Genomic DNA, 26,743 nt, shown 5'->3' with positions numbered 1-26,743 from the left:
ACTACTTGTTCACCTTGTTTTTAGTAAACTGAAGACTGTTGCTGCATATGTATTAAAATAATTTTCATTTTGATCAAATTTAATGATTATTAGAATTTCGTGCCATTAACATAATTTCACTAAGGAATGAATTTCCCCTCTTAATGACAAACTTGTCTACTGCTGGAGATTCATTCTAACACAGCTTCTAGTGCCTGGGTTGGTTTAGCTCCACCTGTAAAAGAATTCACATGTACTGGCTCAACCCCTGTGCAAATCACCCCAAGGTCAAGGCCGTCAGGAAATGTACCAGAAAAATATGATAAATCAGACATGAAATTATCATTCAGCAAAGTAACAGGGCAAGAGTATAAAAGGAAGATATCCCAAAGTTTCAAAATAAAGATCTTTTATTTCAAAATAGTGTTTGAGAATAGCACATCCAGTTGATATAAAATACAAATAGCAAGTTACCATTTTTTCAAATGGGCCAGTTTGCAGAACTACATACAGAAACACTGTACAAATTCACAAGAACTATTATAAAATAGACAGTTGAGTTCTGATGTCTTAATTTTATTTAAACTATATTTTCACATTTAACTCCTTCTAATTCTGCATGTTTTAATTACACAAGGTGCTTACAAGATTGCCTATAGAGTGAAAATTACAAAACAGAATTTAAGAATATAAATATAGAAAGGAATTCCTTAAACTACATACTAATAGTCTCTGCTACAAAGATATATTTTACAAAAGTGCTAATATCTCTATGACAAACAGTAGCAGATTACATTTAAATGTAAAACAAATCACACAATTTTTAAATTTTTTTCAATTGTCTGTAATATATTGATACTTCTAATCACTATGAGGGTTAATAAACACTATTTTCACTTCCTAATATTTCACAAATCAAATGGGAAAAGATAGAATATATCTGCATATTTATGTGCATGTGTATGAGAGAGGGTCTGTACACATACACATATATGCATGAACAAAGTTCTTGTAATTATTAATTGTATTTTAACAGTACTGGAAGTAAATGCTTAATAGTAAATACATTTCCCAGGTTTTCACAATTTCAGTAAATCAAAAAAACCTCTGAGTTCCTATAAGTAGAAATAAGGGTCTGTGCAGAGCAAACTGTATAGATAAACTTTTATACAGAAAAAGGACTCCCTAGATTGGTATTTTCTTTTTTGTAAAACTATATCATCCTGTGGTAAAAGTAATTTTTACTAACATTCAGTGTTCCCACAAAGATTGATATGAAAATATGCAGTTTTCTGAGCACAAAACTGGAACTTCTCCAGCAGGGCATGGACATCGGGGTAGGACAAGAGACTGTAAGTCCTCTTCCCTGTCCCAACAACACAATCAGACAAGAAACAGCCATAATTCACCTCTCCGTGACCAAAAGAACATGAGGAAGAATATTTCATGGTGCTGCCTAGCCCCAGAGAGCATGTCCCCAACACCATGGTGTCAACCATAGACCTGCAATGGGTGAAGCACTATCTAGACTTTTTCCAAGGTGCATCAAGTCCCAGTGCTCACTGTGATGCCCCCAATTTCCCCAGAGGCATTATGCCTTACAAAGGCAAAATGCCTCCAGGCACTGCCACTCAACCAAGGCACCTCTTCCCCCTTCCCATTGTGGTTCAGACTTTTAGGAGTCATAATTGAGCCCCATGGGCCTGATTCTGAGCTCAGGGAATTTATCAATTTAACTATATGATTCCTTATTAGCCTGCCTATTACCATAATATCTTTGTGCTCTCTAGATAGAGCTAAACCAATGGAAAATTCTGACATTAATGGAAATGCACTTAAATGCATTTAGTTTATGCAACACAGATCTGAATCTGGCCCAATATATGGAAAAAAAAACCCCAAAACATGGTAAGAATCAATTCTTGTAGTAACTATCAAAAAACAGATAAGAAACCCTCTGAGTAAATCTGCATTGCATCAGAATAGACCACAATATTGCAGATGTTAAGGCAAAATGTCTAGTATAGTTGAGGATTTGGCTATGTTACCTTCAGTGATAACTTGCAGTAGTAGGCACTACTAGTCAGTGTTCACAGGGAGAAGCTTTAGTTAATATCAGACCATTTGTTGACAGCTTCACAATCCTGTGATCTTTAGCTTGTCACATTTGCATAAACTGAATTCACTACAGCGGAAAGAGACATTTATGGTCAATTCACTCAGAAGAAATATACAATTGGCTATTGATGACTCCTGTAACAAGGCTTAAATTTACAATATCCAACAATCTACAAATGGGAAATCTGGAAAGTAGGTAGGAAAGTTTGTTAGATCAAGATGTGTAGGTGGTTTACACAGAAAAGTTAATGAGCTACAGACATAAACTAGCAGATGGTAAAGAAAATGGGTACCATTATTCCTTAAATCTGGGAATTCCATAGACCTCTTTATGTGCTGGACCAAATTAATTTCACAATTACAATGACAGAGAGAGATATTTCTCAGAAAACCTTCATGGTATAATAGGAATAAAGTTGCCCACTGGATCCTAACTGTATTTTTCAAACATTTTAAATCCCAATCCCTTTATTTTTAAAGAAAAGCATAAATTTTTAAAATGTTCTTTCTTTACACAGTTATTTTAAAATAATGCTTAAAACGTATCTGAGACAAAATTTTTTTGCATTTGCTTTTTGCATTCAATGACAGAATTCCCTCAACAAGTGAGTTTTAATTTGGTTTTATATCCTGCTATCCTCTGTGGAAGTTTTTCACACTATGAAGAAATAAATATTATGTAAGTTATATGACAGTGGCTCTAAAGCCACGAATACTGACAGGTTTAGCTTCTTAACTTCTGATAATTTCACTTTTATAGACAAATTTTGAAGATTTGTAAGTCTCTTAGTCTAAGGATATATTTCATGTCTACACAAATTTCCAAAGTCTCTTTCTAAAACGAAGCATTTCAAGTAATATTAGTATTGCAATAAAATATAAGTTTTCTACTCTGTCTTGATTGATAACAAAATCTTGGTACTGTAGTCCATGGCAAAACTTAAACTGACTTTAGTTTGCCAAATCTTCCCATAGAATCAATACTGACAATGGAAAATACCAGGAATCTCTCTCACACCAATGAGATATTCAAAACAAAAGAACTATTGCCAATGCGACCACTGTAGCAAAACCAACAGTAGATTCCCAATGTTGATTTTTGAATGAAGTTTACAATAGAGCAAAGTTGCTTTCAAGCCAAAGAAAATGAAATAAAGAGATTTTGCTTTTCAGAATGCCTGTAAGGGCATGTTATGCATGGCAGAATTGAAATGTTTAAAATTAAAGTAGGTAAAGGCAAATACTTAAGGCTTTGTCCTGTAGTCTCTTCTCTGACCAAAACCTGTTACTCAGTTGAAATGGCAATTTTGCCCTCATATAGCCTGTGGTATCTGGCCTATAATTCGGTTTCAATAAAGTCTTCCATTTGCAAAGTCAAAAGGAAGCTGGAATGTAGCTTAAAATTCACATACAAAACTACACAATTTGTGTTAGAATACAGATCTGAGGATTGCTTTTTTTTAAAAAAAATTATATAGAGAGAATTAACAGTGCAATACCAGTTGGTTGTATGAAAATCCTACCTTGTCCTTCTTCAAATGTATTTAAAGAAAATCTCTCCAGTTTTATTAAAAAGGGATAAATATTTCATGATGGGAAGCAGATCCCACAGCATTCCATGCAGATCTCCAAGCAATCTGAAGATTCACAACATGCGTCCATTATGCCACAGTCCATATCACACGGGCAGTTACAATCATCCCCCATCTCATCCCCACAGCAACAGCAGCAGGCCTCCGATGTGCAGATGCCACAGGATGCTTGTCCCAAAACAATGTTACAGAGGGTGAGAAATTCACAGAACAAGCAAGCCAGGATACAGTGAACACAGCAATCTTCATACATACCAGTTCAGTAGCACGTCATGTATGAACAAACAAAACAAACAAAAAAAGAAGAAAGAAGAAATAATTAGTACGTTATTCTAAATATATCACATTGTTAAATAAGTAGCTGAAAGACAATGATTCAGAATAGACATAATCTAACACCATAAAGAACATGTTTCCCATTTTCACGGTCATTTTTGCAGCCTAACTTGTCTCCAGTTCGGTATTGGTTTTTGTGCAAGTTTCCTTTCCCTACTTCATGCAAATGCCAAGTACTAAACATCTGCTTGGATCCACTTCTCCAGTAATTTATTATGTAAAATATCCGTATCTATTATCTTCAATTGTAACTTATTCCAGCAGGTCCACAAAGTCAATAAAAAATATAATTTAAAATCAGCTTATGAAAGCAACTATATAAAACTATTTCCAGTCTCTCCCAGTGCATCTTGCACTTCTGAATCTGTTTTGTTGACTTGCCAATTATGAAGAAAACTAAGGGAGTTGCCACATTTTTGCTTTCTTTATAGTTTTAGGCACACCTTAAAACAAGCATAACAGTAAGTTATATCCATATTTTCGACAATATATAACACATTCAGTCAAAACACAGGTTTTTCTATTGCTTTTCTACACAAATCTCTTGGCAAACCTTTTAGTCTCCTACTTAAATCTTCAACAGAGTTCATACCTACACCTGAACATCAATATTCATCTCCCATAAGTACTACTAAATTACATGAGATAATTGAGGTGTCCCACAGACTGCCTGCAAAAATATGGCACCCAAAGAGTAAATATATGGAATAACTTCAAACAGTTATTCCACAGCCACAGACATCTGAAGATTGGGAAAGTGTTCTGGGGAAAATATCCTGCACCATCTCATCCTTTCCCTGTCCCCACAGTTTATCACAGGTATCTCCTATGAGAGGCTGGTAGGAAAAACAAGACATTGAGCTATATGGGCAACTGGTTTGACCATCTACAGACATTATGTTCTTACAGTTCACAGGCTGGAAACGGTTATCACAGGGGAAAGCTCACCATTAATTGCAACAGTAATACATTGCTAAGCCTCCTAAACATATTTGTAAATGTAAAAGATGATGCAATAATTATGACAAGTATCTTGTTTGACTCAAAGTACCTAACATTGCAGAAACTTTTCAGGATAGTGTAGCATTGACTTTACATGAGCAAGCACAAACACTTACAGCAATGTAGCGACAGAGGTTCAGACCTGCAAATCTGTCCCAAGAAGCAAAGCAACTACCTGAGCTCTGAGCCCACTCTAAAACATCACACTGCTGGGGATTGATTTCTCCTACTTACTACACTAAAATCCAAACTTAGCTTCGTAATACCTGTACTGCACTGTGGTCATGATATGCATAATGAACGCTTAAGCTGAAAAGAAAAAAATGGAAATATCAGGAAAAACAAGAAGGGAAAAAAAAAAAACCCACCTCAGAAACTCCCTACTACTGTTCAGCAAGGCAAACTGGGAGGGAATCACAGGTAAGACTGAGCTGTTTTTAAAGGAAGATGTTACTTGTATTAAACGGCTGCTTTTCCCAAAGAAATACTATCGCTAAATAAATGACCTTCATAGAAAACCCAGAAGATATGTGAAATAAAGCTGGGAGTATCAGTTCACTGACGAGGACCAAAGCCAGACCAATAGCGATTAATTAGCTGGTTGTCATGGAGATGGTGTTTAAAATTGTTCAGGTACAATCTCCTTTCAGATTTTCTTTTAATATGGAAGAAAAAGATAAAGAAGCCAAGAGTTCTAAGAAGTGTTCATATTTGAGGAACCAAAGTTTTTATTATTTTGCATCTTTAAAACACAGCTGCAGGAACCTAATACCACAATAAATTTTGTCTTACAAATTTTTTTAAACAAAACACTGCAATAAAACTTTATGTGTATCAATATTGAAAATAAGATGCTCAAATAAATCTTCCCTGCATCATGCAGGGAGAGAAATAATAATTCACAGAAATTATAGTGTACATATTTGTTGATGGGCAAGAGACAGGGCTCATAGGTTAAACAAAAGGGATGGCACTCAGAAAGCACTTTCTAGAGCCACAAGAACTTTTTTCCCCCTAATCTAAAAATATAATGAATCAATGCTTACAAGAAGAGGCTGTGTTGATTTAAAAAAAAAAATAAAAGGTGTTTCAAAGGTAAAAACTATCAAAAATGGTCCAAGTCATAGAAAGAAATTTTGGCCATTAGTGCTATGATGGAAACCCTGTCTTTCTTTCCATCTTTTTTTCATTAACTGAAATACTAAAAGGATTTATTTACCTACTGTTTATCTCCTTCTCTCAGGATGGCAAAACTCACCATTCAGAAAATCTTTATATAACTATTTTACTTAACCTACACAAACACTTAACATAGAGATACCTTTTACTGCTCCCTTCATTCTTGCAATGACTCATTTGTACAATGAACATAAACTTTGATCCACATTTCAAGGACGAACCTGAAATAAAAATGCTTTTACATTCTTCCTGTTACTGACTTTTAATAGCTATCCAGGCAGCAATTATTTAACACCTGACAAAGCATGCTGCTACCTAGTCCTACCTAACTTGCTCTAATGTATTGCTCTAACTTGCTCTAAAGGTCTGTGATACATTTGGATAAAATGGGTGGAAGAATCATTTCTTCCATGTATGACTCCTACTTCTTAACTTCTTAGTTTCTTATCTACAGTTGTAATTATAAGGAAAAGGAAAAGATACAGTCACAGTGGGGTTTTTTTGTAATAACAAATCTACATGCTACACAAAACTCACACTCCCTTCTCTAGTACCCACATTCCTACAGCAACCTGTCAATTCCACAGGAAAAAAAAAAAAATATAGCTAAAACCCACTTTCTTTGGTTGCTGTTGCAGGGTGTAATGATCAGTGGAATCCAGCTGTGAAGAAGATACTATATAAAACTCACTCCAAAAGAGATGACCTCAGGTTTTTCATTACCATGTTGGAGACCACTAAAATGCATTCATTGCTTCCACAAGACTCTCTACAAATTCTTTCCTGCTTCCAAGACCAAAAAGGCTATTTTAAATTACTGATTAGTTTAAATTTCAGAATTATTTTAACATGTTAAGAATAAAGACTAAACTTCCACACTTTGACCCTACCATATCAAGATCCTAATGGATTTTGCAGATGAGTGAGTAGTGGAATGCACTAATCCTGCTGGAACTAAATTTATTATTTGGGAAGAATTTGGGGAAAAAAGTAAACGTGATAATCTTAATGTCTGACAACATGTTTTCTGGAAACTCTGAATATATTTTAGTCTTTTCCGATAAAGAGATTATATAATAATATCAGTTATGACACTGTATTACAGTACAGAGATGCTAAATTAAAATGATCCATTTCTTTACATTCATTATTTTTGTTTGAGAATTAGATGTTTTCTCATTCTTCTTTTCCCATTAGATATACTAATGCAATTAAGAATTAGGGGTGTGCCTTTATCAAGGACCAAAGTCCATCTGCCTTGATGCTCATGATGCAGTACTGTTGATAAATAGTTAACTCCCAAGTTTCTTGGGATTTAAGTTTTCATCAAATACTTTCACAAAGAAAGATGAAATTAGTCTATGTCTCATTATATAAGCCCAACATTAATGAAGATAAGCTTTTCCTTAGGACTTCTACACTACACCACAACAGTCTCAAATTTCCATTGCTTTTCAATTCTTCTATTACACTTTTCTCTAATTAAATGAGAAATTATGCATTTACAAATGCAGCAGTAGACAAAAGTGAGGATGTTGGATATCCAACACTGTACAGAAGTAGACTTTATACCCCAAAAAAACCCCAAACAGTACATCTGCCTTAGTTCCTTTATGAAATGCATTTGACTTAACCAAAGCACAGTACCATGTTTGTTGACTATGACCCAAGCTCCCAAAAGCTATGCTGAATGGCATAAATTATGACAGTCTTGATTGATCTGTAGGCAGTTACAGTGTATTTTATCAGATCAATTCACAGTTGTGGAAAAAAGATGACATTTCAGACACCCAACCTCCTCTTCAATGATCCTTTCATTTTGCCTGGGGTGAAAGTTAGACCTGAATTTTAAAGGGTCATCCCATGCAGCATTTTTAAATACCGATGGAAGTCAAGCTGTTTCCTTAGTCCTTTGGCACATCCCCAAAAGTTACAGATTTGTTAGGGAACTTCATCAAAACTGTTAAACAATGCCAAGGCAAACAGAAACCCAACCAACTCATCCAAGTTTTTGCTGCTTATATCATACATACACATACAGCTACTTTGTGCTGATTTAACTATAAGTGTATACAGTATATGTATATATCTACTTTAACTGGGTTATAAATGTTAACACAGACAATATCCAGACAGAAATAGTCTAAAATCCCTTAAAACTGTTTACACACTGTTATTCAAAGCTCAGAAGGCCCCACTCTATACCTTATCCCACTTGTAACAGCTATGCTCATTTAAGGGAAAGAGCATCAAGAATAAAACAACTTTAATTTTTGTTCATGTCTTTAAACACTTGCATGTTCACACCACTTTTTATTTCTAAAACCTTTGCATACAGGTATTACCCTGATATCCAACTCCTTTTAAATACTGAAATATGTATTTATTTTATTTCAACTTCTCTTTTTATCACCTACTCTTTATTTTTATGAAAAGGTGCAGCTCTACTTAAGAAACAGACTTTTAAGGGAACTATCAACCATCAAAGCTGTGGAAGGGACGCAGAAGTTAAACTGAAAAATGTACAGAGAAACACACACACACAGGCTGATCTGTGATGTTTTTGTAATATTTGACACTAACACGTCACAAACTGACCCAATAAGCTTTCATACCAAACAGGCAGGTCACATATGATAAAAGGTTTTCATGTCTGCAATGGTAAATAAGCTCACTTACAGGATGGTGACCTTGGTCAGCTTCTTACTAACTATATTCACCGAGTTCAGACACTCAAAACAAATCTCCAGGCACTCTGCTGTCTCACAGCAAGAATCAGAAAGGGCAAAACCTCAATCAAAGTGGCAGCTGAGGTCCTCTGTGGGGGTTTATTCAGGCCCCTGCAGAGCCCTGAACAGAAGCCCCAGCAGGCGCTACAGGCGTCCCGCAGCCTGGCGGCACAGGGCCGGCAGCGATGGGGAGCAACACGCAGCACCAGCAACAGAGACAGCCCACAGCCAGAGCGTCACAGCCAGACGGCGAGAAACCACCTCAGCACAAGTTTCTTAAAAGTGTGCATTGCACCAAAGATGAGGCATAAACTGACTGAGCAGTGGCATGCACACCATCACACCACCCCTCCTGCAATGTTCATCTGCAGTCTCTGCTGCACCCGGGAAAACACTCACGGAAAAATAAGAAACGCAGAAAGAACAAACTAACATGTCACATGGAGCATACGTATCTCTAGATAACAGAGCTACATTTATTTAGACAGGGGAAAATAGTTACAAAGCATAGTATATGTAATACTTCAGCATTTTAAAATAGAAAGCTATCATCTCTGTTGAACAAGGAAATTAAAATGTTGCCTGAACAGGCAAATTACACTGCTTATATTCTGAACTCGATACAGATATAACCTCAGGAGTAAAATGAGTTCAAACATACAGATATACTAAGAAATGTGCCAATTTCCAATATCTAAGGCTTCCTTAGAATATAAAGCTTTCATTGCCACTGCTCATCACTGCAAATACTGAGACTAGTTAGGTGATAGTTAGACCACGAGCTTAGAAAATGGATATTTTTTTCATTACAGGCCCTGTTTTCCACTCCTGTTCCATAACATGTAAATCACCTCCCAAGACTTCTATGCAAATAAAAATATAACATATGCTTAGAACACGCTACTCTTAAAAATGCCTTCTTAAAAATCAGACGTTTGACCATTTGAGAATGTTATTTGCCCACTGCCTTATTGACATTTGTGCTCAGACACAAATCCACTTTGAAACAATTTCTAAAAGATAACAATGGAAATTTTGTCCCACGTAGAGAAATATTCAGGATACTATCTAAGTAGCTGCCTAAATGCTACTTAATGTTATGGGATAGATTGCAGAAGTGTATGTATTTTAAAAAAAAAAGAGAGAGAGACACATGGCTGGCAGATATTTCTGCAGTGTTAGGCTATTCATGGTATAATGCACACTCACACCAAATTTCAGTAAATAATACCAATCCAATGACAGAAAAGTATATAAAAGAAAATTTACTGCTGCTCTTGGGGCACTCAAAAGGAAAAAAATAATAATTTAAAAATTCTATACAAAATCATATGCCCAAAAGGAAAGTGACTTTGACTTGAAAACTATTTTTTCAGTTTATACAGAATTGTCTAAACCAAAGGAAGATGCTCCTACTTCAAACAGAGGCCTGCTACCCTGCTAAGAGAACTACTCATTACTTTCTATGTATATGCACCTAGTGGTTCTTAAGACCCTGGTTTAACACAAAGGCTATTTGGTAGACTTGCTTTGTCTTCAGTTAAGCCATCAATATCACTTGGGATACTCTAATAAATTAATGTAGTCAGCAGCATGAGTTAAATAGTGCTCACCAACCCCATGCTTATTTCAACATCTAGAACAGATGAAGTTGCATTATACTAAAAAGAAAGGGGAAAAAAGTCTCATTCAAATGCACCCTGAAATGTTAGATTTTAAACACTGGGTTTTAAAAAACCCTATACCTTGGGTTACATTGTTCACCACACCTCTAAGCTCAGTAGCACAAGATACACAGTCCAGAAGGCTGAGGAAGGTTACTTCAGGCCTTGCTCTGGGAAAAGCACAAGTGGTAACTTAAATCTGGCAGCAAGTCTACATTGCTTGTCCTTCCCCAGAGTTTCACCCCCATGATGCAGAACTTCTTTAACAACCTCGCTCCTGCATCTAGCCTTATTACACTTCCTAAAACCTAGCTTTGAAAAGAATCCTTGGAAAGAAGATGCCTTCTAGTGTCTCTCTGGTTTAGAGACCCTGGGAAGGAATAAAGTGAAGTCTCACGGTACTTATAGGAGCGTAGGCTCATGATCTGCTCACCCTAGTTTAACAATCTACCATTTCCAGATGGATACAGCAAATGTGTATGCTCTCAGACTTTTGAATACATAAAGTACCACCCTAAACTCTAATTATCACAAGCTAATGGAGTTGTGGGAACTACCCTGACAAATGCAGGCGAGGTCACAAGAACCTGACCAGAAGCAAGAGCTCCATTTCGAAACTGTATTTAAAACCTATTATTTCCTCTCTCCACCATAAACTTTTTATAAACAATTGCTTTGATTTAAAAAAATGCATAACATCCAAGCATCATAAGGTTTTGGTAGGAAAATTTGGTTTGGCTTTTACAAAGGAATTAGTGCCTACTTCATTTTGTCCCCTCCACCCTCTTACCTCTTCCATTCCTCCCACTGCCCAGCTTCTTGTTCCCTTTCCTCTACCAACTCTGCATATGTCATTATTACTTACTGTCCACTACTCTGATACACATACGTATGTAATTCAGTTACCCATTTTTCTTCATTTCTTAACATCTAGATTTAGTGTTCAGCTGACTCATTGTTACCTCATTTAGACCACCTCTCCTCTTTAAGTTTCTTTGGAAAGGCACCACTGCTTCCAAACACAGCAACTAGACTGCCTTCTTTTTACTCATTTACAATTGCTTTTTCAGGTTTCCAGGATATTTCTCTGCACTACACATAACAGGTGCAAGAGAGTGACAATTCTCTTTGCTAGTGGTTTACATACCAGAGTTTTAGAAGAACCGTGACACCTCTGACATCAATAATTTAAAATATTATTAAAATTTATTTGAATTAAAACAAAATCTTTTAATCCCAGTATGCACTGAAACCTATCCAGTCCTCCTGAAAAATCTTTAGAACTGAAATAGTGTTTTAAAACTGCTTTTTAAGAGAGACATTCCTACTATTTCATAATTCCTTTGGCTTTTTTTGTAGTGTAAGTCACGGAGCTGAGTAAGATTTCTTCAGGGACAATATGGATTAATAATAGATGCAGAGGAAGAGCAGAGCTGGTGAGTGCACTCACACCCTCCTAAGCCTCACTGGATGTGAAAGAGTTTCTAAACAGCATATTCTGGAATGCTGACGTGTCTCCATACACTACAAGCTCATTTTAAAAGGCAGTTTTTAAAGCTTTTATACTACTACTACCAAAATGTCTGTTACTTTTTAAGTACTTCCAATAAAATTTAAATTCCAAAAACTCACAAGATGTGACCTACAGCACAAATGGAGTTTACAGCTGGAACAATCAATAAAAGAGTTGTTAAATATGGGGGGGCGGATTTTGGTGGGGTGGGGGACTGGGGGGCTTTATAGCTTGCATTAGGGCTGTCCAGTACTTTGGATACTAACAGGAGCAGTACTAACCTTCATGGGAAGATGTGCTATTCTGAGTAAAATAATACTGGACTTCATTTAGCTTTCTGGTATATATACTAAAGTCTGTAGTATATGAAGCAGTATGCTTCATTTACTAACCTTTTAAGTAAGCATGAACCCAAATATTCTCTGGTGCAGAATGGGTGGCAAACCTGAAAGTTTCTTGATTCTATCCCACCTCCAGCACTACTTTTCTGTTCTGTCAATAGATAAGATGTTCTAAAGCAAAATATCTATCAGATCAGCACTTATTTGGCATTACAAATAGGTGTGGTGCTCCAGAAATGTTCACATCTTTAAGAAGAAACAAGAATGCAGCTTTTGGGAGGAAATAAGAAAAAGTGAAAAATATTTTCTCTTTTCTATAGTCTGAATGCAGCTTGATGACAAGAATTTTCACTTTTCTTCCTTCTGAGGACATAATCTATTTATTTTCTCTGGCCACTTTGCTTCACTTAAAACCAGTTATTCTCCTGACTGGCAATAGAGCTGAGCACTCATAGTGGAAGACAAGGCAGATAAAGTAAAAATACATTGGCATATATTTTCAGGTTTAAAAACAAAAAAGAAAGCTATAAATTAGATTATAAACTCCAAGGTTTTCCATAAGGAATAGCAAAATTAAAGTGAACTGGAATATCTGAAAGCATATGAGTTTACCTGTATTTATTTCTACTACAATTATCTGGATGATATAATAAATTGAAGTAGCTGAGTTAATTCAGATGATTGATTATGCAATACTCACAGTACAAAAATTAATATAATTTGTCTCTTTCTTCATAAGGGTGCGTAAGAAACTGCATACAAGTTAGATTATTACTGTATAGATGTGCACAAACACAAAGGCATACCTTCAAGTAAAGTTAAACCCAGCAGCTTTTCAGCAGTAACCAATGGCTTATGAGGTTAATATAGTACAAGTTAAAGCAAAGCCAAGTAGTCAAGCAATGTTGTAAATAATTTCCAACTATTTCCTATCTTTTCCATCTTCCTGTAAACCTTTTCAATAGTTTCTACAGAAATGCCACTGAATCAGAAGATACAACTGCTCACAAAAATGCCTCTTTGCCCACAAAAATATGATTCATAATACAAAGAAGCTGTAGAAGTTGGTTAAAATTAATTTCTGTATACCATTTTGAAAGTGTCTATTCAATTCTCACTCACAAGGCTTACTAATGTATTCTTCTGGCTTTATATAGTTAGATGTATTCATCAAGTATATATATTGCTGGTTTAAATGCAATTAAACTCCTTTGAACAATAACCTGGCTAATTACATCAAGTTTTTAAAGTGTAGCCTTCCAGAAGTAGTCATAAGGAGTTAACATTTCTTAAATTAATAAACACAATTAATTTTAAGTTATGGATAAATCATTTTTTCCTTAAATCATAGAATCGAATGGTTTGGGTTAGAAGGGACCTTAAAGATCATTTAGTTCCACCCTCCTGCCATGGGCAGGGACACCTTCCACTGGATCAGGTTGCTCACAGCCCCGTCCAGCCTGGCCTTGAACACTGCCAGGGAGGGGGCAGCCACAGCTTCTCTGGGCAACCTGTGCCAGTGCCTCACCACCCTCACAGTGAAGAACTTCTTCCTCATACCTATTCTAAATCTCACCTCTTTCAGATTAAAGCCATTACCCCTCATTCTATCACTACATTCCCTGATAAAAACTCCCTCCCCATCTTTCCCATAAGTTCCCTTTAAGCACTGGAAGGCCCCTATAAGATCTCCCCAGAGCTTGCCCCCTCCACTCCCCTCCTCTCCTCTAGGATGAGCAATCCCAACTCTCTCAGCCTGTCCTCATACAGGAGCTGCTCCAGCCCCCTCATCATCTTTGTGGCCCTCCTCTGGACCCACTCCAACAGGTCCATGTCCTTGCACTGAGGGGTGCCAGAGCTGTAATAGAGATATAGTGATCTCTTCTTTGTGTTATTTTAGATATTTCAACTGACCATTGCCAGTGTGTCTGATTCTGCATCTTATAAAAACACTAAGGGATGATAGAACAACTTAAGTATATATTGATAATTCCTGCAAGGTAACAACTTGATTAGAGTATTATGTATAGCCTATAGTTCCCCTATGCAGCCCCATGGGGTAAATTACTGAAATGCTGAAGAAACTGTCATAAGACTTGTATACGTGTGCATGAAGCTGAGTAGACACAAATATTAAATATGTCTACCAGAGAACTGTAAAGCAAAATAAATTTCAAAAATATAAAATTATTTTTAAAAACAAATATTCCCTTGTAGGTATACCACAATAACCTAGATATACTTCAATCATTCCACAATAAAACTTGTGTTTCACCCAGACTGGTTAACAGAAAACAGAGCAGAAGACATCAGCAGTGTGGGTAAAGCTATTCAGAGCACTTATCCAAATTCCCATATTCAAAATGAGAACATTACAAGGTTAGATGTGTATACTGAATATATATAATGAATAATATATATGACTCAAGAAACGACATGTGATAGTAAGGATCACCCTGTATTTCTGAACTTTGAAAATATGTAAGTTAGACAGTGTGACAACAGAATTATCCATATTCTACAAAAAACTACAATATAATTTTAGAAGTAAAAATGAATGTTTGCCATAAACAATTGTAAAGGTGCATGAACAAGGCAGGCACCATCTCTTTAGAACCCTTTCATTTTTTTTAAGAGGTTGAATTTCTTAAATTCAGATGCCTGAGCTTTGCACCAGTCATATGAAGAGATCTAGGTCTCTCGATTTAGTTTTTTGATACTGCACAAAGGAACAATATATAAGAAAAATATCAGGCTGGAGTGTGAACTGGATTTCACATAACAGAAAGAGATAAAAGTGCAACAGAAAAATAACAGTAGGTTCTTGAAGATAAATATGAAAATAAACCACAGCAAGGAGGACCAGCCCTTGGCACAGTCCAAGTGAAACTGTTCTTGATATTACTATACAGATTCACTGAGTATGTTTGACTGAAGTAGTTGAAGTCAAGAGAAATCACTCCACTGACATCAGTAGGCTTCATTCAGGCCACTACGTGCAGTCCTTCTGATCCCTCTTCCTTTCATCTAGGCTGAGAATCCTCCCCATTTCACTGAACAGTACTGTTTCACATTTCTCTAAGAATCTGTGTCTGTATCCACCCCTCCAAGTTTTTTTCAACCAGTCACATCCACACCTGCCTCAAACCAATAAAAATTATAGAGCCTCTGCACCCTTGTAACAGGCAGGAGCAAAGCCCATTGAGTATACTAGTGCTAATGGGAAGACAGCGGATTGAGGAGAGGCTTGAGAACTCTAGGACCATTAGCATAATTGCAAGCAGTGAAAACACACACATAGGTAAAACATAAGGTAAATTATTTACTTTTGCTTATTTAAGCTGTGCATAGGGAGTATGAAGCTTTTTCATGCAAATTATTTACAGCCCAAATGTAGCATGAGGCATGTTTAACATTGAAGCACTGTGCCAAATTTTATTATCTAGTGTTCAGTCCTCATTTCTAGTCAGAATATCTACTATCAGAATATTTTCAATGGAGCCTGCCATTACTGGATTTAAGTATTTATTATGCTTTAACATGGTTTTCTGGTTTATACGTGACAATGTTGACAGGAGTTTCTATTAGTTCAGAATGCTAACTAGAGAGACTAAAACATTATCAGAGTGTTGGTCAAATGTTTGAAAGCAAGAAATCTCCAGTTTCTTCAATTTCGTTCAAATACTTAATATTTTGCTTTGGGGAAGTAACTTGTGTTTTATCGCAATGATTTCTATTTGCTTCGGGAGCATGAGTCATGCCCTTCAATTATTTTCAGTTGATTGTGTAATTATTAGTGAGAATGGGGTTTGGCTAGTCTTTATTCAGTTTGGGGGTTTTTAATAAGAATTTCTGCTTACCTTCAGGTGAAGTACCTGGCTTTTGAGAAAATGCAGAGCTTATTTTACTCTTCTTGCTGCTGTTGCTGTTGACAGAAAAGGTGGACTGAATTTTTCTGTGCATTTTTTCTGAAACAGGAGCCGAAAGTTTTCTGCTGTCTGCAGGCACGTGTTTGATCCCATTGTGAATTCCACTTCCATTCCTCAGACCTGCATGGCCATTTTGGATTTTGTCACTTTCTTCCTCACCCCTTTCCAGTGATGAAGTATTTGGCTGAGGCAAACGTTGAGGTTGTGCTTAAAAGGAAAGAAAGGGTTAATTTAAATTGTAAATTCATAACTAAAAACTTTAAGCCAGACTGGAGAATAGCTTGAAAGAATAGCTTGAAAAGTTAACATTCCCTCATCAAAACAAGACAGCAAAACATATTTCCAGATCAAAAATATTCATTCAGAAAGTGCCTTATGAGTGCATGAGGCCTAGATTCCCCATTTGGCACTACACAGAAGGTTTGCAAGGCTCTGAAAGAATAAGGCAAGCAATTTGAAGGAGAAGATCAAGAATGGGAGAAAAAGTAGCAAAACGGAGATAAACTTAGGTAAGGGAGCCAAATGAATGGGAGAAATGTAACAGAATGAGAGAAAAAGGCATGGGAGGGAAGATACAGACTGAAGTAACACATGTGAAGCTGTAGGTTGGCCAACCTGCCAGTCTTCAGAAAATAACCTGAGTGACATGTTAGGGGCCCCTCAACACTCAGCCACCACACACCAGTATATTAGAGAAGAATAGGAGTATCCAGGTAACTAACAACACTTTGAGCTTTAATTCATAAAGATCATGGATTGCTGGGAAGAACAAAACCAACCAAATCTGGTTTTGTGGAGGAGGTGACCCAGCAACTAGGTGGAACATGCATCCAAATACTGCACAGCTGTGGCAAGTCAGAGCCCCCCCGCTACATATTCCTCAATTCAGAATCACCATTTTTAAAATGGCTGTAATGGGCCAGTTAGGACTTTAATGGAAACAAACTGAAATTGTCACAAGAACAAAAATGCAAAACTATCGAGGCAGGAATCTGCAGAGGCCTGGTTAAGACTCCCAGAGTACATGATATAAACCAATTCTAATGAGAGGGTCAAAAACCTTGACCATTCTTTGCTGAGCTACTGTATCATAAAGGAGCATATTTTTAATAACATGGAAAATACACTGTCTATGTATTTAAAGTCTGTATCTAAAAAAAAAAAAAAAAAAGATAAGATGCAAGATTTTTTATGTAAAGCTCTGTAATGAAAAAAGTGGTTTCCAATTAAAGATTCTTATTTAAAAAAAAAAAAAAAATGCAGACTTCATTCAAAAACTAATTAAACTACACACATAGTAACACAACAAGATTTCATAATCAAAAAGCATCAGCCCAATCACCTCTCCTAATCAAAACACTGCTGTATCATGCTTGGACATAAAGAGGTTTTCAGACAGTCCAATCTTCAACTATTTATAAATCTAATGTCAAGTAAAAAGCCCAGATTCTACTGAACACTCAATTGAAGAGAGATCAGACATTGCCAGCAGTAAAGAAAAACAATGCTGCAGTTCATTCTCTTTTCAGATGATTCACATCCATTTTCAGATGATTTCACGGTATAGCTTCATGCCGGAGATAACAGTATGTATAGATAATTATAGTTAGCTTCCCATAAAAGAAACATCTCCACTGATCACTTCAGGTACAAGGGACCAAACTTTTGGACAAATAGGGTTATTTTTCTTCTAGGTAGGTAGTATGGGGCTTTATTTTGGATTTGTGCTGAAAACAGTGTTGATAACACAGGGGTGTTTTCAGTACTGCTGAGCAGTGCTTGGACAGAGTCAAGGCCTTTTCTGCCTCTCACCCCACCCCACCAGTGAGTAGGAGGAGTTGGGAGGGGACACAGCCAGGACAGCTGACTCCAACTGACTAAAGGGATATTTCATACCATATGACATCACACTCACCATGTAAAACTGAGGGAAGAAGGAAGGGGGGATGTTCGGAGCAATGGTATTTGTCTTCCCAAGTAACTGTTACGTGTGCTGGAGCCCTGCTTTCCTGGAGATGTCTGAACACCTGCCTGCCGATGGGAAGTGGTGAATAAATGCCTTGTTTTTCTCTGCTTGTATACACAGCTTTTGCTTTCCCTATTAAACTGTCTTTATCTCAACCCACAAATTTTCTCACTTTTACCCTTCCAATTCTTTCCCCCATCCCACTGGGGGGAGGAGTGAGCAAGCAGCTGGGTGGTGCTAGTTGACAGCTGGGGTTAACCCATGACACCTGTCCAGATTAAAGTTCAGACAAATCTTAAACTTTAAGTCCTGGTCACATTCAAAGGCAAAATGGGATATTTTTCATAACAGTTTAAATATGAACCAATTTGTTTTTTCTTGCCATCTGAATTTTTTATTCACAGCAACTAAGATTTTAAGAAGATCTTAAGACCTAGACTGCCTGCATCTGTCTATGTCAGAGTGACCCTGATTAAATCTGCTTGGCAAAAGTGATAATTTTGTGTTGCAGGAAAGAAAGGGAGGGTTGGGGGAAACATTTATGCTTTAGCCTCCCCAGAGATGTTGCAGGGAAAACAAAGATAATTTCCTTCCATCACCAGCAATAACTGCTCTCGAACCTCCAAGTGAACAGAACATTAGAACAATGATACCTTACACCTGAAGAACTAACCACTGCCCAAAAAAATTTTCACTGGCAATATTGAAACTGCTTCTCCTTTCAATGTATTAGTGTTTGCAAAACCTATGAACAGAAGCATAAACATGGCACTTTCAAATTCTTTCATTTTTTTTTCTTTTTCTTTCAACTCTCTGTAGCATATATCCTGTTAACATCTACAGACTTTCGTAAAGGCCCCAAACCAAATTTTTCGGGAGCTTACTCTTACCTGAATAGGATTCATTAGAAGTATACTACCAGGAACCTTTGTGTAGATCATCCTTCCATGTATGTGCAAAACTAATTTTGTTAAAAATCAAAAGGTATTTCTTCCATTTTAAAAACAGTCAGTGTAGACCTAACCACAGTGAAAAATAAAATCTTTGGCAACATCAGGAATCACAATTTTACTCTCTAGAATTCAGTTTCTTTGCCATAGCTCCCCATAGCTTTATTTTCATTACCCCACTCAAACATAAATTGTACTATTAATGAACAGTGGTTTTCACATTCCATGTAGTGGTATTTCCTTACATTGAGCTGCCTATGATTCCCAAGTGTGGACTGGTAGAGTTGTACCAGTAACCTAGAATTACTGGGGGAGGGGTTAACCTTCCTCAATAGATAAAAGCACTAGACTATACTAAAAATTCTGTATGTCTGGACATGCAAGTTTCTAAAACTGACAGTTATGACCTTTTCCAAGCCAGCTAAATTGGTGGTGGCAGCTTACAATTGTTTGTATATTTTTGGTGCTTTGCTACAACACAGTAACTTGACAAATTTTCTGAAATTCAGTCTTCAAAATTAGGTGTGTTTCTGTCAAACTGTGGGTGAATGGGAAGTCTTGAAGAATCTAAACACTTACAGTTTTTGCTTTTATTATTATTTTTACTATGGGTTTTTGGAGTTTTGTTTTGGTTTTATTTTTTTTATTTTTTTATTAAATAATCCAGTTCCCAAAGTAGTCTTACTTCAGCCTTTTAGCATTAACATACAACTTTTTAGCTGACTGGCTTTACAGTATTCACATGTGATACGCAGGTCAAATCAAAATGGAATAAAACCCCAAATGGATTAGTTATCTCAATTTAAATTTATTTTAACTTTATTGATAATTTTGCACTAGGGAGACCTGAATCTTATGGTTAAAACACACTTGAAACCAATTAGGAACCATATGACCGCATTCTAGCATAAAGAACAAAAGCAATTGACAATTCCAAGACTAAGCCACAACCACTCAGTTTAAAACAGAAATATTTTTACCTTATTTTTTAAAGGTTGTGTATATCTTAAAAAAAAAAGGTGTAATATGGGGAACGACACAATGCTTCTTAAAACACAGTGATACCCAGGGACTCTCACTCTCTCTTTAATGATCCACTGCTCTCATTCAGCTGTCTTTCTTTTTTCAAATCTTTACATATGTGACAGCTCTCAAAAGTAGACCATAGACCATCTGGCATTTTCAGAGGTGTAACTTGTGCAAATTCAGCTCTACTGGGAACACAATGCTATCTTCTGCCTGCGTTATAAAAGATACAATAGAATGTAGAACTTATGAGTTGTTTTGAATTATTCATTTTTTGCCTGTATATTCAAGAAATTTTACAAACTCTGCATTTTGTACTACATAATCACATGCGTTAAAGGTACAAAGAAACTTTTTGACACCTCTTTTCTACAGAAAGATGGCATTTTGTTTGATATGTGAACATTCAGCGCCTGTTATATCATTCTAAACAGGCCGTGTGCTGCTACAAAAGATCCCATTTTACACTCTATGTATGAGCAAAAATTTTATTCTTGATATTCAGTAACTAATGCAATACACATCAAAATTTCACATATGAGCTGGATGAACATTCAGCATCTTCAAATCAGGATGGCACTGGTCACTTACTATATGTTAAAGATTAAAAAAAAAAAAAATTCCTCATACAACATAGAAATATTGTCATTTCAAACATCCACAATGAATAGTTTCAAATGTCCTAAGAAATACTGCGCATTTTAGGTTAATATGTTTTTAATCTTTAGCAAAACTAGTAGATTTAAGTCAATATTTTATACAGCGCTAACACTAGTGGATTTTCAATAAGAATGATAAATATTGGATTAATGATTCAACAGACTGAATCTTTTTTGATAGAAAAGTAGCAGATAATGTAGCTAGTAATAACTATACATGAATCTGCTGCCTGTGGAAAAGCAATAAAAAGGCAATATATTGCTATAGCATATAATCTATTAGCGTGTTTCACTGCTTCCTTGTCATTGGTTTCCTTGCAAAGTGAGCCTTAATGCAGTAACTTCTGCTGTTATTTAACTGACTTTACATAATAATTTAATTGTGAGGTTACTATCTAGTGAATAAATATTCAAGTACTAAACATTTACTATGGATTTCATGGTTTTGAAGTAACTATGCACATTCTCATTCAGACTGTAAAATCATTAGAACGGTTTAAATGAATATGCATGTATAGATGCACGCTGACAATACATTGTTTACAGCTTGCAAAATAACAACTATTCCAAGAGAAAAATCCTGATGCATGCATTTAACAGAAAAATATATGTCAACACAGGGAAACTCAACCAAAAGAGGACAGTCTAAGCTATCATTAGGGATTTTAGACAAAACACAAAACCAAACATAGAATACAGACTCCTCGGAGTCAAAGTGAATCAAAAGAAAACATCAGGAGGGAGAAGAATTGAAACAGCTAATTAGTAGCCTAATCACATCAAAAGCAATTCCAAAGCAGCTGATACAGATGCCCGTGGAGTTTGCTAGGCTGGCCAATGCCACTGATGGAAAAAATACTTTCTAGTTTACAGCCTGGGTCATCTGACTGCATACCCAGAGAGGTAAGAATGTTGTTTATCTTCATTCATGACATAATAGTTTATGACATCAGATCAGGCTACAGAAGCAATATTTTTGCAGGTGGACTAGGGAGGAATAAAATGGGTAACTCCTCTGTGTAAAAATTGTAACCTTTGGTATTTTCACATATTGAGAAAATACAAAGTACCCTCAACACTTCTCTGTCCCCAGAACAGCTGCAACCACAGTAAGATGAGCTCTTTTTAGGAAATACAGAGGTCCTGCTTGGGTCCATTAATGTGGAAAGCCAAGATCTACATGCTAATTTGAGCTGAGGAAATTGTTTGATCTCTGTTCCTGCTCCCTCTGTATGGATCACACAGATGAGACCATATGTAAGGGAGGTAAGGATCAGGCCTCTGTTTTTTATCAATGCTTCTTCATAACATAGACCTGAGCTTGAGGGGAAAAATAAAGCAGATGACAGATAGTCATAGATTTCACAGTAAATCAGGGGCTGCCTGGATTCTAGAGTAAAATTAAGGTGATTCCAAATTGCTTCTGGAAAAGACATAAATTCCTGAGATATAAAAGGCAACATTTCCAACTGACTAGCAAAAAATCTTACCTTTTCAAAAATATTACAAATTGTATGCATGCATATGCTCAATAAGCACAAAATTTCAGTGAAGCTGGGAGACCTCAAATATTTCAATCTCTCTCCCTTCCCACTTTTCTAACTAAAATCCTGACTAGTCTCTACACGATCTTCAAACTACATCAATAGTTTTCTCTGCCTAGCTATCCAGAATATTAACATTCAGATTACAAGATGTACCTCTGAGTCAACCTGTGAAGTGGCTTTTGTCAGCAATTATTTTTGAATATTTTCTAGGACATAAATAGCATATACTGCAGCTTCCATATCACAGAAAGCATACATTAACTAAATAACAAGGTACCATCAAGGTACAATCTATCTTTTAAAATCAATTTTTTACACTGAATTTTTTATACCATGCTGACTTTACAAGGAAAACAAAGTACCAACTAACAGCATCAACCACCTTTTAGAATTGCTTCTTGTAAGACATGAGGACATCTTCAAAATGAATACAATATATTATTATGAAACAGGATGCCCTTTGTAATGAAAATACTGTAGTAAAATTGCTGGTATGACTTTTACAGGACCCACACTGAGAACACTTTGTTAAAATACATGTGAGAACACATCCAGGGAACACCAGGTATAACAGAAATGGGACTGGCAGGGGACAAAGGGAAAAGACGTTTTATCCCATCAGCTCTCAGTCGAGGAAGGTCTGACGAGAATGGCAAACGCATGTGTGCATGTGTGTTTATGGGCTGAGAAGGCGAAACAAGTGCACGAGAAGGTGCCAAGAGTACTCTTAAATCTGTGCAAAGACGCCTGCAGTGCTTCCAAAGGAAGGCACTGCAGGACCTTACACAGTGTTTGAAGGGTTGCAGGAATTGTAAAAAGATGTCTTTGACATAGCCAGAATGAAGCAGTTACCACAGGGAAGCATGAATAGGGCTGGTAGCCAGAGGTTTACAAAGTTGATAGGCATGCTTACTGAAAATGTCGACTGAAATTCTTTATTTACAAATCCTCTTTCCTGATGTGTTTTTGCAAAATGAAGAAATGCTTGCTGATTTTTTTTTTTAATGATTGCAACAGCAAATTTTTAATCATTGCTGAACTGAGTAAATCCTTAACATTTTTAATTACCTATCTTTTAACAATTTTCTCAAAATCCAAATATCCTTTTGTCTTCTAATTACTATTAGATTATCGGTAAATTCTCCTTCTTTATCATACACAAATCTTGCCAATTTTTGGTGAGACTGCAAATATTGGCATCTATGGTCAACTTTGCATATGATTTGGAAATTCTTGCTAGATCACAATATAGTTAGAAAGAAAGATGATTCACATAATGCAATGATTGTTAAGCCACATGAAGTAGCTTACAGTTTTTTACTTCTTGAGAACGAACAGCAGTAGCTCACCATGAAAAATCCAAGAAAAGAGCCAAACACAAAACAGGACATTACAGGTAACAGGAGTCCAGACACTTGTGGAATAAATTTCTATATAAAGCTGTGTTCAAAAGTAGGAAATTTTACTGCAAGCTCTCCACATACAACATTTATCTATTCATTTTCCTCTTTATACATTCTGCTAGAGGACTGGACAACAATTGCAGTCTAGTTGCTCTTACGTTTCATAGCATTACAACTAATTTACAGCAGTGGTACAATGACTTAGAGACATGTGAAAGGCAGGTTAACTCATGGGCACGGCTCCATGGGCATACTTAAGGGTTGTTTTAGGTTGTTTTGGTGTTTTTGTTTTTTTTTTTTTTTACACATTCATTAATTACTGCTGAAGCTAGTTTTTTTCTATTTAAGGTGAACTGTCTAGTTATTTCGTCCTATGTTTTCTACATAGGTAAGTTATTAAGAGGCACCTTAACCTACTTGATTTTTTTTTGTTAAATATTGCTTTATAATGCACAGTGGCTTATAAATTGAATTTGAGAACAAAATAATAAATGCATTACTAATCAGAGAATTAGGCTTTTTGTTAATTTCTAAAGTGCTAAAAGTGGTCTATTTCTTCAACACAAATAGTCAGTGATTTAATAAATGTGAAGACAGTCCCCCAAACCATAAAGGATACAAAGGGTATAAACCAATACAATCCCATCTCACTGAGAAACAGAAAGCTTTGCTTTTGGAGCTCTAATTTTAAAAGGAAGGTTAATTAACCACTTGACGCAAAAAAAAAAAAAAAAAAAAAAAAAATCCAAGCTGTTGGCATGACAATTACAGCAGTTATGTAATTAATACTTATTACAACATATGGTTATACCACTGCATAAAGACACACTGGTGTCCCATGGAATTTAAGACATTAAGTCAAATATTTGGAACAGTTTTGATGCCCCTCACCATTGTGTTACTTGTTCCCAAATCAAATAATAAACATCAAAGAGAAGCTACAAACAACAGGATATCACTTGCTGGGTATTGCTGTGTAAGCAGCACAGCAGGATGTACCGACCAGGAGAGATAACCTCAATGTCATTAACAGCCGTAACCTGGGCAAGTGCACAAACAGGTCCTCTTGGCTTCAGTATCTCCTGCTGCCTTCCTCAAAACCCCAGTGAACACTGACAAACTGGACACTATTTCACTGCAGAAAAGAATGTGGGATGGTGAGTCAAACAGCTGCTCAGCTCAGCCCGTTCACCATTTCACCATTTGCCTCTGAGTGAGAAAATACTCAAAGGTCAGGTTTATTCTCTGCTGGTCATATATACTGAGTTTTCAGACGAGTCTGAGTGTTCAGTTAAACTCATAAATATACATAAAAACTAGCTGTTCTTGGTTTTGAAAAGAACATGAAGGCAAATGTCTGGAATGAGCAATTCCCTTAATGTTCACTGCTGCCTTGATTTCTTAGACCTCCACTCACATTAAGTGACAGACCCAATGCTACTATTAACAAAACTAATCATATGCAGAAATAAAAACTAGAAGCAAAATCAGAATGAAAGCAACTATGAGAGGGTAATGTAAAAAGATTTCAGGAAAACAAAATATCAGTACAAAACCAGTAACATACACAATGATAACTGAGTTTCTGAGCCCTTTGCTGCACTTATTTTCTCTCCGCTATTCTTTCTTCCAACCTAGAGCTGATGCTAAGTTTGGCATCAGCTAATATCAAGAACCAGAAATCCAAAGGAAGAAAGAGAGAAAGTACAGCTGCAAGGAAAATGGAACAGGAGAAACAAATGGGCAGTAACTATGAGGAACAGGCTAAAACTGGGGATTTTACATTATTAAAACAATAGTAGGGCAAAAACATCAAAAGAAAAAAGAGCAGATAGCAACCACATAGAAGCAGAAGACAGCACTGGAGGGGAAGGAGACAGAAAGGCAAAAAATACATAGTGATCTGAGCCACTTCAGTCTGTGAGGGCAGAGAAGAATAGGGAAGGAGAAACAAAAAAATTCACAAGTAAAATCCCACTAGAGCCGAAGTATTTGCTACAAATTTTACAAGTAAGAAGAGAATTAAATGACAAAGCACTAGTTGATAAGCAATGAAATAAAATTAAGATAAGCACATCATACTTATACAGTGATCTAGCATTGAAGCAATAGTTCCCCTTCTACTCAAGGTCAGAGAGGCTTCTGGAGCCCACGCCAAAAATCAGCCACATTCAGCAATAGCAGCATGATGGAAAATGGAAATTCTGTGTCAGAAAGTAGGGCGAGGGCTTAAGGTCCACAACAATAACTCTTCATGACCCAGGTTGTCATTAATACAGACTGGATAGTTAATAGCATGATTGTCAGCAGGATAAAAAAGATGTGGAAAGGTAGCAGAGAGTGCAGTAAGTGTCCATCTATTTCCTGATCCTGAAAAAGCAAAACGTGAGGAGAGAGAGAAGCAACATGTATCCACACAGACATTAAACATAGAGATGGGTTAGTCTCTGCTATGGATATCCTTCAGCTATGGGAATTCCCTTATGGGCAGCAGGGTCTAGGAGATGGGCAAAGGTCCCTGGTCACCAATCCATCTGGCTGCTATGCCCATGGGCTGGAGAAGCAGGGCTTCCCCATCCCAAAGCACTCCAGGGACCCCAGGTCACCAAAGGATTTTGAGTCACTCACAGAAAGTCCAGACAGAGCTACCATAACCAAAAGTGGGTGGCTCTTGGGCCGCTTTATGCCACTAATGCCCTAGCTCAGCATCAGGATGACCCAGAAATGAGAGCTCTTTTTCCTTTTTTGAACTAACTGTTTTCATGTGCCTTGAAGAGATATGGCACAATCCCACCCAAAATGTTTTTGTG

The 26,743-nt window shown here is 36.5% G+C and overlaps 1 protein-coding gene across 2 annotated transcripts in view; it reads right to left on the bottom strand.

Moving 5' to 3' along the window:
* Window positions 1–376: 376 nt before the first annotated feature.
* The window catches only part of MDFIC (MyoD family inhibitor domain containing), a 46,268-nt gene continuing 19,901 nt past the window's right edge, over window positions 377–26,743 (bottom strand). For both annotated transcript variants that reach the window (XM_026868425.1, XM_026868424.1), the window contains exons 3-4: window positions 16,314–16,589; window positions 377–3,932 (exon numbers count right to left, since the gene is read on the bottom strand). In XM_026868425.1, coding sequence (XP_026724226.1) covers window positions 3,685–3,932; window positions 16,314–16,589 — 524 coding nt within the window. In that variant the 3' untranslated portion in view covers window positions 377–3,684. The remainder of the gene's footprint in view (window positions 3,933–16,313; window positions 16,590–26,743) is intronic.

This window comes from Athene cunicularia (genome assembly GCF_003259725.1).
Source record: "Athene cunicularia isolate RWA chromosome 1 unlocalized genomic scaffold, athCun1 chr1_part2, whole genome shotgun sequence".
NCBI classification, from domain to species: Eukaryota; Metazoa; Chordata; class Aves; order Strigiformes; family Strigidae; genus Athene; species Athene cunicularia.
Note: the sequence above shows the minus strand (reverse complement) of the source record. Positions and strands in the feature narration are given on the sequence as shown.